We start from the raw sequence: 12,268 nt of genomic DNA, 5'->3' as shown, positions 1-12,268 counted from the left end.
CTCATCATCTTGATGACGTGCGGACGGGCGGGGGGAGGGAGCTGGTACCGGTTCTAAACGGCACTGTAGATTCGTGGAACCTCTTCTATAGAAGAGGTGAGAACTGGCAGGAACCCACCCCTGATTCATTGGCTCTATTGACCTGATATAGATACAATCATCCTTTTTCAGTCCATATAAGACCAGACCCTACAGTAATACTCCGATGATGATGGTGATGGTCACTTTCTGCCTTCCTCACCATCTTTTAAAGAAAGGATCATGTGGGTAAAGAAAGGGGAAAGAAATTAACATAGTCAAAATTTAATCAATTTAGTAACACTAACAGAATCTTTGATATAAATGTATCCTTCAGTTGCTTATATTTTCTCCACTAATGGAGGAATGGTTCACCTTTGTTTCCAATCCAATATATCCATCCAGCCTTGTCTAAATGCCTGGTTTTTTTTCTCTACTTCGCTCTCTGTATCACCTTTCCAATTCTACTTTTCCATCCATCCAATTCTTTGTATAACATCTTATTAAAATTCTAAATACAGAATAAGAACTAGCAACCAATATTTAGAATGGGGGGAAAAAGAAGAGCCAAAGACCAAATTACAGAAATAAAAAAGTCAGTTTCAATTTTCTTTTACTACAGTTATCAATATCACATAGCCTTTTGTTCTACAGTTACAGCATTAGTGATATCTTCTTTATAACCTTTTATTTTTATTCTAATCCTCAGAACCATATATCATTACTTAATTTTTTTTCTATTTCCTGCAAAAATTCAAATTCAATTACAATTCTTTCTTGGAAAACAATGACACATCCTTATTCACAACAGAAGCTGAGAAAAATCTACCTTTGCCTTTCTGCCTTGCAGCATGGATTGGTTTCATTGCAATCAGTGCTTCATCCAAGAGAAATCTGACTTTTCGGTTACTAGCTGTGGACATATATTTTGCCAAAAATGTGCTGGTACAGGTAAGTATGAAGTGGATTTTTCTACTTTCGAGGCTTTTTTTGTGTGTGTGCTACCCAACACAAAAGGAGTAAAAGTCAAAGAAATAAAAATGACATGACCTTCAAATGTGCCTGACTTCTGATGACCTCTTGGATACTCCTGTGTCATTTCCTTGGTAGCAATACATATATTTTTGCCACATTTTAGATTGATCTACAACTTTTGAGATTTTTGATGGTTTCCTATCAAAGTGCCATCCAGCCGCCAATCCTCCTTCACATATTAAGAGATCAGCCAAAATCCTTTTAAATAGAAACAAAAATTGGCTGGTTAATTTTAGAAAAACCATCCATTTTTCAATGTCAGACATTATTATATATGAAACATTTCAATATCGTATTAACATCTTACATTTTTAATCTTGTTAGATAAATGCCCTTCTTGTGGAACAAGCTGCAAATATTTGTCTCTAAAAGATAATGTAAGTTCTGGTTTCTGTAAGAAAGATTCTTTTCTTTCTTTCTTTTGGATGTCTCTGAACTCAGACTTTGTATCTCAACCTATTGGGTGAATGTGTCAAATATTTAAATTATAAGAAGCAAGAAAACCAAATAGTGAGCAGGATTTTAAAAAAAACCAACCTGAGTGTTAAACAGTGAGATTAATAAAGCTCTTATATTAGTAGAAAGTGGATAAATATTAATTTATAAGAAGCCAAACAAAAGACATTTCCTGAAAACTTGAAAATAATTTATTATGTACTTTTAATTTAAAAAAATAATTTCAGCAACCTGGCAATCGGGACCTCATTATGTATCCCAATTATATTATGGAGAAAAGTATTCAAACACTGCCCTTCAATGTTGTGTACTGAATTACATGGAATCAGTCACTATAACTTATTTTAAAAGGCTTCTATAAAATTAGTGAGAGAAGAAAAATGGTTTTTTAAAATTACTTATTTCAGAATATTTTCCCTGCTGTTTTTCAATACTCCAAAAGTGGTATTCTTCATACTATATTACCTTCTACTCCTTGGAAGAAAGGCAGGAAAAAATATAATGACATAAATAAAAACTATTAAAAAAAAGAATTTAAAAAATCATATGCACAAGAATTCAGAATGACCGAGCAGCTGGATAGACGTATTTCAATTGGTAAAATGATATTGGAAAGATGGCATTTCAGATATACAACCAATTAAATAAGCTCTGAAAAAATCAATGTTTCACCTTTTAGATTGTAAAGAATTTAACCCTTATCAACCCTTTGTCTGCTTTTCCTGCCTTCAGATGAAGCAAGAAGAAAAGAAGTTTTTCAAAAACCCTGTTGAAACAATGCTCACCTATATGGCTCATATCTCTCAGGTAAGAAACCATAGATTTTAGTTGCGAAAAAGAGGGACAGTGATTAAAACAGGTATGTAATACTGAAGTTATTCTGACCCACTTAAAAGTGTTTGAAGGCATGTCCACCCATGTAGAAAACATGAATGAACTACTTCCCCAGTCAAACACGTTCCCTAAAATTAACGTTCCATTTTTAATAGCTGTTACGCGATGGATGAATGATCCAAGGTCCGCTAGAGGACTGGTTAATAGCCAACCTGGGGAAAGGTTAATCCTGTAGTAATAGTGATCCCACGTTTGCCAAGTAAGCTAATTAAATACAATAATAAATCTAGATAAAAGAGCCAGATAAATTTTGTGACGGGCTAGTTAATCAGCAGAAGAAGTTTCAACAGAATCAGCAATACCTCAGCATTAACATCCACCATGATAATCCTCCTCCTAATCCCATCATTTAAACCAGATAGCTGAGAGCGCTCAGATGAAGCGGAGGGGAGGAACATTTAAAGATGGAATGGATCTGTGTTTTATTCTACATCCATTCAACAATTGTTTTTATTTATTTTCTTACAATTACATCCCTTAATTGAACTGAACAAAGTTTGCAGCTACTCTTCATTAGATCCAGAAAATGGGCCAAACTGCTACCTTGTGTTCAATATTCCGCACAGGAGCCTCTGGTAAAAGATAGTCCAGCATCCTGCAGTTCTAAAATCCTTGGATAAAAGACAGATCATCCTTACTCAGCCAGTGACAAAAAGCTTTCTTTTCTATGTTTATTTGTCCTAGACTGAAAGATGTTGTATAATCTTGATTTTCATAAGGAAAGTTTGACCTCCAGGGTGTTAAAAGTAAGTAAGGATGGTTGAGAACAGCAATCCATGTAATTTCCATGTAATCACATAAGTCTCCTTGTCATCTCAACAAATTGATGCGTGAGAAGAAAAGCCAACTCGAAAAAACATCAAAAGTTCAGTCCTGAGAATGATGCACGCACAAGCACACACACACACATATGTACAGATAACTGTTTAGAAAACATTTTCATCCATTCACATGAATGCTTAGGATGCATCACATTTTAAACTAGAAATTTCTTAGTACAGTTTACAAAAGAGAACAGAATGGAAGTATTGTATATAATTAATTACAACAGTGATAAAACAGCCACTGCATCCCTTAACTTTAAACGATTAAAGGCCTGGTAAAAATAAAGGGCTCCTCCTGCTGTTTTGTTTTTTTTTAAACCTGCAATAGAACAAACAAGTGAACCCCAACCATATGAAAGGAGATTCCAAAAGTTGGAAAAAAAGTGAAGAAAAGGTTTTTTTTGAGTCCCAAGCAAAAATTAAGAAATCCTGATGGACAGATGTTTTAATTGCTGCATTTCCATTGTTCCCTGGTAGTTATTTCTTATCTCTTTCTCAGCCTAAGAATAGTTTGCATGCCCATTATTTCAATTTCTAGAGAGTTGTTATATTTGTATAACAAGCACTCATGTTTAAGGAGTTTGAGGGTCATGACACATTTTTCCAATGTACTAATTAGGCTGTAATCAGTTTCACAGTACATATTTCTGATAAGATTCCCCCCCCCCCCTATAAATCAGACATGCAGTTGCTTAACATAAACTATTGAGCAAAAATGACGCACATGCCTGATATTCAAATAGGCAGTTCTGTACAGTATTGGTCCCCCCACCCCCAGAGGTCCTCTTTAATTCTACAAGTTAATTCTTAAATTCTCATGGTTTAAAAACAGTTCGGGGGGGGGGGGGGTCACTTAAGAAGGAAAGCCAGGAAATGTAATCTGAGACAATATATACTGTAATAAATTGGTTAGACTTTAAGCTGTTGTAAGATTCCTTGCAATCATTCAACTCGCCTTGTGGATAATAATATTCATATCACCTTGTTCATTTACAGCTTTAAGTACACAAAGTCTGAACTGTTTGCTCTACGTATGATATGCCTTGCAAACAAAAAAACACAGATCACACCCCTGACTGGATGGAATATTAAAGTAAATATATAAAGTACTATTACATCATTTGTCCTTCTATTCAGCTAACTAGACAGTTCCAGGTCTGGAGAGTCTACGGTTGTTATTTAACTGAAAATATTTATACAACCACATAACTTACATTAAACTCTGGGCGGCTCCCAATGAGCAATTAAAATAACATTCATAATGCAAGACAACATTTATACATATAAACCGTGAACATTTAAAAATTCTGGCACCAAAATTAAGATCCCACATGCAGGCCGTTGTTAAATCCTCTCGCCCACCTCACTTTCTCCCAGCACTTTTGGGAAAAGCCAGGTCTTGTGATTTTTGGAGAATAACCTCCCTCTCCACTGGAAACAAATTCCTTGTGTGTCTAATCACACTTGGCCAAATAAAGTCAACCCTTTGGACTTTGCCCCATGTCCTTTGCCTTACCTTTCCTTCCTTTCCCTCCTTCATTCCATTAAGGCCCATGTAGGCCCTCTATATAGGCACTGTGCCTGTTACTGCCATTTCTGTGCCAGTTCTAATTCAAACAAGGCACTGAACATCTTATAAAACAATGGAAGCATAATAAAGCTCAGTAATTAAAAAAAAAATAGGAAAGCAAACCATCAGTACCCGAAGGAGCAGAATTAATAACATACAATCCATATCAGGACGGTAACTATCATTACAAAGATCACGTGAAGTGTTAATACCACTTTATAAGGCCTTGGGAAGGCCACACTTGGAATATTTGCATTCAGTTCTGGTCACCACGATGTAAAAAAGATGTGGAGACTCTAGAAAGAGTGCAGAGAAGAGCAACAAAGAGGATTAGGGGACTGGAGGCTAAAACATAGGAAGAACGGTTGCAGGAACTGGGTATGTTTAGCTTAAGAGAAAGAAGGACTAGGGGAGACATGATAGCAGTCTTCCAATATCTCAGGGGTTGCCCCAAAGAAGAGGGAGTCAAGCTATTCTCCAAGGCACCTGAGGACAGAACAAGAAGCAATGGGTGGAAACTAATCCAGGAGAGAAGCAACTTAGAACTGAGGAGAAACTTCCTGACAGTGAGAACAATTAATCAGTGGAACAGAAGTTGCCTCCAGAAGTTGTGAATGCCCCAACACTGGAAGTCTTTAAGAAGATGTTGGATAGCCATTTGTCTGGAACGGTATAGGGTTTCCTGCCTAGGCAGGGGGTTGGACTAGAAGACCTCCAAGGTCCCTTCCAACTCTACTATTGTATTGTATTGTATTAAATGTACTTCCAAGGCTTCCCCCAACAAAAGGGTGGAAAACCACCTGACCTCCGGAGGAACAGTGCTCCCGAGTAGGTGGTCAGCTGGGTCCCTGAAAATGATGTGCCCTGAGAAACGGGATCCACAAAGAGTCCACAATTTTATTGAGTAGGCATAAGCCACTTGGAGAAGGTGATCCCGTAGATAACAAGGCCTCAAGCCCTATAAACCAGAAAGCTGAGTTGTAACCATGAGGACGAGTAGCTTTAGATACAGCAAAATGATTATGTGTCATCAAATTATTGTCAACCCTTAGCAACCTTGTGGAAATCCAAAAGAGAGGCGATCAAGGCATGAGTGACTGGGAGCAGAGACTTCCAATCTAGGAAAGATGTCGTTGGGCCAATCTTCCCCTCATCAACCACTGCTGACCATCCTAGTTGAAATGTATGGGGGTTAGATTTGAATCCTATTAATGCCTTATTTTACTGCATCAAAGGAGTCAGAAGCCAATACCTTTTTTTAAATCTGTTTCCCTTGCTTTCCCCCACTAGCCACTCCCCTTTTTCCTTTTCTAATTTATCTAATATTTGCTTTTGTATTCTTTTTGTATGTCATGTTATAAATTAAGGAAGCTATGAAAAATAATATTCAGAATGCCAAAGATTTCCTATCACAAGCCTACTATGATGTGCCGGGATTGGTCGTGTACAATCCATATGCAAGAGATGTCTTCTGCTCTGAGTGATGTACCAGGACTTAAAAGGTTCCCCACTTGCTGCTTCTTCCTAGAGGAGTTACAGTCATGAGTCCAGATGCTGAATTTCCTTGAAATTCACTTCTCTCATTGCCTTCTGGTCTTCTTTCTAGGTATGGACATTCCAGAAGAGCCAAATGGACCTGCTGGTTTCTTTCTACAAAAATAACGCTTCAAAAGCCGAAGGAGCCCTCCAGCAAGCTCTCCAGAAACTAACTATCCAGGAAAAGTGAGATATGCAGGTCGTGTTCATATAAGAAAGGAAAACAGTATAAATGTGTTTTCACAACACAGTATGAATATTAAAATATCCTCTTCTCTGGGGAGGGGGGCATACAATACACTGAACATGCTGAAGCACCAAATAAGCCGCTTCATACAGCACCTAAGCCACAAAGAGAACCTAACAAAGATTCAAAATAAGGTTGTGCAAATACAGTTGCTAGGTCTTTCATTTGCCCCTGTGAATACAGACTATTGATTTTATCTGTAGGGATTAGTAAAGTTAATATGATTAACTTTACAAGATCTGGTTTCATATTGTCACTCGGTTAAGAACATTACTGATTGATCAAAGGTCCATTGTGCCTTCTTAAGTCAACCCCCCTACTCTGAGCTATTTTAAGTATTTTAATTAAAATACTTAAAACATCCCCACCCTTGATATATCCAGAAAGCCATCCTTTCCTCTCCCCTCTTCCCCAAAAGAACGTTATTGAATAAGTTTGAAATATCCTTCAGTTGTCCTAATTGGGGGGTGAGGGGTGGGGGAGGAGAAATACTTGTTTTATTTTTGATGGAGATAAAAACTGTGGCAAGCAAATAGGATTATATACTTTTCTAAAGAAGACTCCAGGCTACTGCTTCCTTCTGATATCAGCCATTAGATGTTGAAACATGTTGATAATTTGTGAAGTGAAACAAATAGCTCGCATGGCCCCAGAGGCAGCCCTCCTGCCTTTATTCTCATCACTGCTGAAGTGCTCTCTGGTGGGCTCTAAAGCATCAAGGCATATTATTATTACCCGCTTTCTGTTTCTCCTGCCTGCCATATGTAGAGAACTAGAGGCTGTACAGAAGGAAAATAGGGAACTGAAGAAGAAGTACTTCAACCTGAAGGTAGGAAGTTTGGTGGAAACAATTATATTTTCCCTTAGTTGGTTTCTTGTCGCCCTCTGATGGCAGCAATGACTACTGGTCTTCTTTTTTGAGGAGAGAGTAAATCAAACCTCTTTGCATGTTAGGGGCCCAGCTGTTGACCCCCAAACCCTACCTTCTTCTCTCAACAGGCTTTCCCCAGACAGCACCAGGGTAGCAGGTCAGTATGTTTGTTCTGTCCTTCAGAAACATTAAATCAGAATTGGCAGCCCATGAAATAATAGAGGCAGTACTGTAAGAGATATCCGTGGCAAAACGAGGGAGCTGGGCCTTGAGCCATCATAGGCCAGCACTGAAAACCCCGGACAAAGAAAAACCCCAATGTTCAGGCATGGGTAGGGAGGAGGAGTTATCCTAACTGATCAAACTCATTTCAATTTGATGCAGAAACAGCACCCCAAGGCCGATTGCCATCACTCCTCCCTCACAGACAGGTAAGAGAGAGAAGGATCCAGAATCAACTTCACGTGGTTCAGGGTAATATTTTGTGTATTATATGTGCATGGATGGAACTCTATGGGTGTTTGCCTGGGTCGCTGAGGACAATATAGGATATGGAGAGATATATCAAAGTATAAGATTTCTTATTAGCTCAGGCCAACATGTACTTCTAGCAGAATTAACCATCATAGTTAACATAGTAACTCTCATACTTTGCAGTTACACCGCAACCAATTTTCCAGCGCTCCAGTGAGGTGGTCAGGTAAATGTTTTTGTTTTTTTTAGTTAGTTTTTTTTTCCAGTGAGACCGCTCTATCAGGGCAACCCGGTCTACCCAAATATGGGATGGAGCATACTGCTTCCTTAATAAATAAATATATGAATATAAATTCAAATCTATAAATATCAATTCAACACAAACATTTAGTTAGGGGGTGATTTACACTGTTAATAGTTTGGACAATGTTGTGTAAGAACCATCAAATGTGGAAATAAACAAGCCAGCAAAAATGCTACATTCTAGTATACCTTTTACAGAAGTATCTTGGATCCACGCAAAAGTCCCAGCTGGATGGTGAAAATATCCCGAAGAGCTAGTTGGTTTTCTGGCAAAGGATATTTTGAGCTAAGTTTCCCATGGTAGCCACTCTTCTAAATGTGCTCCAGATCCTGGAATATTGCATAGTTTAGAAACTTGCTCAGAATTGAAGAGAGGGAACAGTGTTTTCTTCGAAAAAATCAGAATTCAGAATAGAATAGAGCTGGAAGGGACCTTGGAGGTCTTCTAGTCCAACCCCCTGCTCAAGCAGGAGACCCTATACTATTTCAGACAAGTGGCTGTCTATTCTAACATGTGCGTAGTCTAAGTGTCATTCCATATCTTAGAATCTCCTTTAATCTAGCTGCCTTACAGCAAAATTTGATTGTTATACTTAAAAGACCCCATAAATAAGCTGCTTCCCCATAAAGGTACTGAGCATCTGATTGCAGATTTAGCTTTCAGCTGTAATAGTGAGTTCCTTGACCTATTGTGCCTCTTTTCTCAGCCGCTCATCTTCCATGGATTCCATTTCTTCCAGAGTCAGCCACCCATCAAGCTGGCAGGTTAGTTTCTGCCCCTGCTTTTCTTTTCCCAGGAAAGTGAAACCACGGACAGGCTGCTTTGTTCGTTGCAGTTATTTGAAGTAGTTTTGAGAATAAAATTCCACTGATACCATCTGCCCCAATGAAAAGCTGTTTCGGGAAAATAAAACCATCTGGGCTCTTTCTTCTGTTTAGCTGCACGTGGCTTGGGCAGGACCCCCGTTTCCTTCGCAGTAATATGGGTTAAAAACGTGATTTCACTAAGGGAATCCTAAAAGCCCCAAATCCCCAAACTGGTTTATCTGCAACAAAGAACAATGAATAATGTTAGCTCTAAGGCAGGGGTGTCCAAACTTGGCAACTTTAAGACTTGTGGACTTCAACTCCCAGAATTCCCCAGCCAGCAGAGCTGGCTGGGGAATTCTGGGAGTTGAAGTCCACAAGTCTTAAAGTTGCCAAGTTTGGACACCCCTGCTCTAAGGTGTTTCGGAATATTTTAATTATTGCCCTTTTAGTACTTTTGCTCCATTAACATCCCTCCATCTGGCCTTTTTAAAAAAAAAGTTCTTAATATTTTTGCAATGATTTTACATATTTAGTCGCTGTTGTTAGCTTTGTTGCACGCTGCTCCGAGTCACTCTACAAATGAGATTAAATAAATGAAAATCCCTTTAAACTTTTCTCCCCTTTATTCAGCAAACCACGAGAACCACCCTGGCGGTCTCTGCGAATGGTAAGAAGTATAACTGCCAACAAGCAGTAAATTTCTGCCATATTTAGATTCAGGGGAAAAGAGAGCCAAAAGGAATAAAAGCAAGGATCTTCCTGGGTTTTCATTTCTACAGACAAGCATCCTTTCACAGCTGATTATTTGGAACAGAATTTATTGTGAAGAGAAAGAACATTCCCTTTCTGTAACGAATAAAACAATTTCTGTTTGATCTCCTCCTCACCTTACAATACCCTTCCCCCCCCCACATGCCTACCCTTAAACCTCCTGTCACTTTTCCATGTGCTGTCCACCCTTCATTCCAGGTGTAACACCTTTACCTTCTATTTGGCAGCCACTCCGTCTTCAGCCTCCATGCCGAGCTTATTCTACAGGTGAGCCAGAGAAGTGGGGGAGGAAGGCCTTGATGATGGTGCTGCTTATGTTTTTAGATATATAGTGTTGTCTTCCACAATAACCAGGACTTCTGTCACCCTCCTTAGGGCCTCTCCTTCCACTTCCCACACACCCAGTTTCAATATCTTCAGTCTTCAAACTCCGATGGCAAGACTAAGTCAGAGTGCTAATAACCCTGGGCAGCCACAAGAAACTCCATACTTCAACCTCAGCATCTTTCCCGGTGAGGAAAGTTGTTCCTCTTTGGCAAATATATGTTTATTCCATATAGTTTTCGTGCAGTATCACACTACTTTTGGTTGTGATCTAGCTCCTTTCGTGAATGCGGCTTATAACGATTTGTAAATAATAACAACACCTAAGGCCCACTAGCTACAGGTGAATCCCAAAGCTTTGGATTCAGCTTGAATGACCCCCAAAGTTGTCACTGAACAGCACTGTTTAAAGTTAACAGAAGGGGAACCATACGCAAGGAATAATCGCATCAGCTATAAATCTTTGTCCTAATCTCCCTCACTTTTTCCTAGAAAAGTCCTCTTTTCTTTTGGGGCATGCCTGACATTTACCAGTCTGGGCCCAAAGTATATTGTGCAATTTTTAACCCTGGCATTATATATTCCAAAATGGTTAGACAAAACGAAGACTTAGCATAAACATACAAATGCCAAAATTGACCAATAGGTTAAGCTAGCCCTTCAACCCTCACAGAACTTGCCTTCCTGTTCAGTTTGTTTCCTATTGCTTTCTTTTTTACAGATCCAACAGGTGCCTCTGCTCCTGACCACAATGCTGAAAGACTGCGCCCCCTACAGGTAAAAAGGTCGATTGCAGACAGGTTGTCCCAAAGGTGCTTTTTTTCAAGAGGTAACTGGACTTTCTTGTTTTTTTTCTTTTGAAGACGTTTCGCTTCTCATCCAAGAAGCTTCTTCAGCTCTGACCGGATGGTGGGGAATGGAAGGATTTCTATTCCTTGCAGACAGCTGGTCATTTGCAGCCTTTTAGAGGGTCATTGAAGCACTTGGAAGTTTACCTGTGCCCTCAGGGTCACCTGGGCAGTGCTAATGTTTCTGTAGTCTGCAATTTTCCCTCTGGAAATCCATTCCTGCGCCCACACCATTCAAAGGGGGTTCATCCCAAATTGTGTAGCTAAAGGTCTGTAGATTCTCAGTCATCCAGGCCATGGTTCCATTCCCCACTATCCTGTCAGAGCTGATGAAGCGTCTTGGATGAGAAGCGAAACGTCTTCAAAAGAAAAACCAAGGAAGTCCAGTTGCCTCTTGAAAAAGCAACTTTGGGACAATCATGACCTGGATAACAGAGTCTCTACAGCAGGGGTGCCCAAACTTGGCAACTTTAAGACTTGTGGACTTCAACTCCCAAAATTCCCCAGCTGGCTGGGGAATTCTGGGAGTTGAAGTCCACAAGTCTTAAAGTTGCCAAGTTTGGACACCCCTGCTCTACAGACTTGTGGACAGGTAGTTCACATGCAGAAAAGTTTCACTCATTTCAATGGCTTTTCCTTTTCTGTCATTCTCAGCTGAGATTCACGCCTCACTCTACACCATCCTTTTCCCGCAGGTAAGTGAGGCCCACAGGGATTCTTCATTCTCACCCTTTCATATGTTACATGACACAGCTTTGTGAAAGACAATGAATGTAATCCATATCCAGGTTAAATTATGGCTCTTCTCTACCCCCCCCCCCATCTAGTTTGGCTCTTCTCTACCACCACCCCCCATCTAGTTTTCATCACCCTTGCCAGTAAGATGCAACAATATTGATATTTTTTTTGCTGCTAAAACAAATGTTACATTTTTTTAAGTCCCTGCTTTACGATTTAGAAATCTTAATGGCAGCTTCCAAAGGAACAAAGTCCTGTTTTTTTTCCTCATTCCCCATGTCTTCTGTTAAACCAAAATTGTATTATGTTAGAAATATATTACTTGCCGTTATCAAAACCTAGAATATATTTTTTTCTGAGCAAACTAAATAGTGATCAGAATTTAATGCAGTCCTAAACTGGGAAGATTGGCTCCACACAACTAGTTAATTGCACTTTTCCCCAGGTATTCATCCATCAGCCAAATCCATCAGCAATAATGGGGATGACCAAAGCAGCTGTGCTCTTAAACATCATCCTAATGTTAGATGCAAGATAGACTCTTCTGTG

General features: G+C 39.3%; 1 protein-coding gene across 1 annotated transcript; it reads left to right on the top strand.

Moving 5' to 3' along the window:
• Window positions 1-644: 644 nt before the first annotated feature.
• Window positions 645-11,742, top strand: LOC309381711 (E3 ubiquitin-protein ligase RNF212B-like; the record flags this gene model as incomplete). The annotated part of the gene is made up of 13 exons (XM_081932998.1): window positions 645-969; window positions 1,378-1,430; window positions 2,242-2,316; window positions 6,404-6,519; window positions 7,349-7,409; window positions 7,580-7,608; window positions 7,836-7,882; window positions 8,109-8,151; window positions 8,936-8,993; window positions 9,669-9,705; window positions 10,008-10,076; window positions 10,855-10,910; window positions 11,677-11,742. The coding sequence occupies exons 1-13, from the start codon at window positions 870-872 to the stop codon at window positions 11,740-11,742; spliced, it is 810 nt and encodes a 269-aa protein (XP_081789124.1). The 5' UTR covers window positions 645-869.
• Window positions 11,743-12,268: the final 526 nt, after the last annotated feature.

Source organism: Natrix helvetica, assembly GCF_964273705.1.
Source record: "Natrix helvetica genome assembly, chromosome: Z".
Lineage (NCBI taxonomy): Eukaryota > Metazoa > Chordata > Lepidosauria > Squamata > Natricidae > Natrix > Natrix helvetica.
The sequence above is the reverse complement of the archived record's forward strand: the minus strand, read 5'-3'. Positions and strand labels throughout refer to the sequence as shown.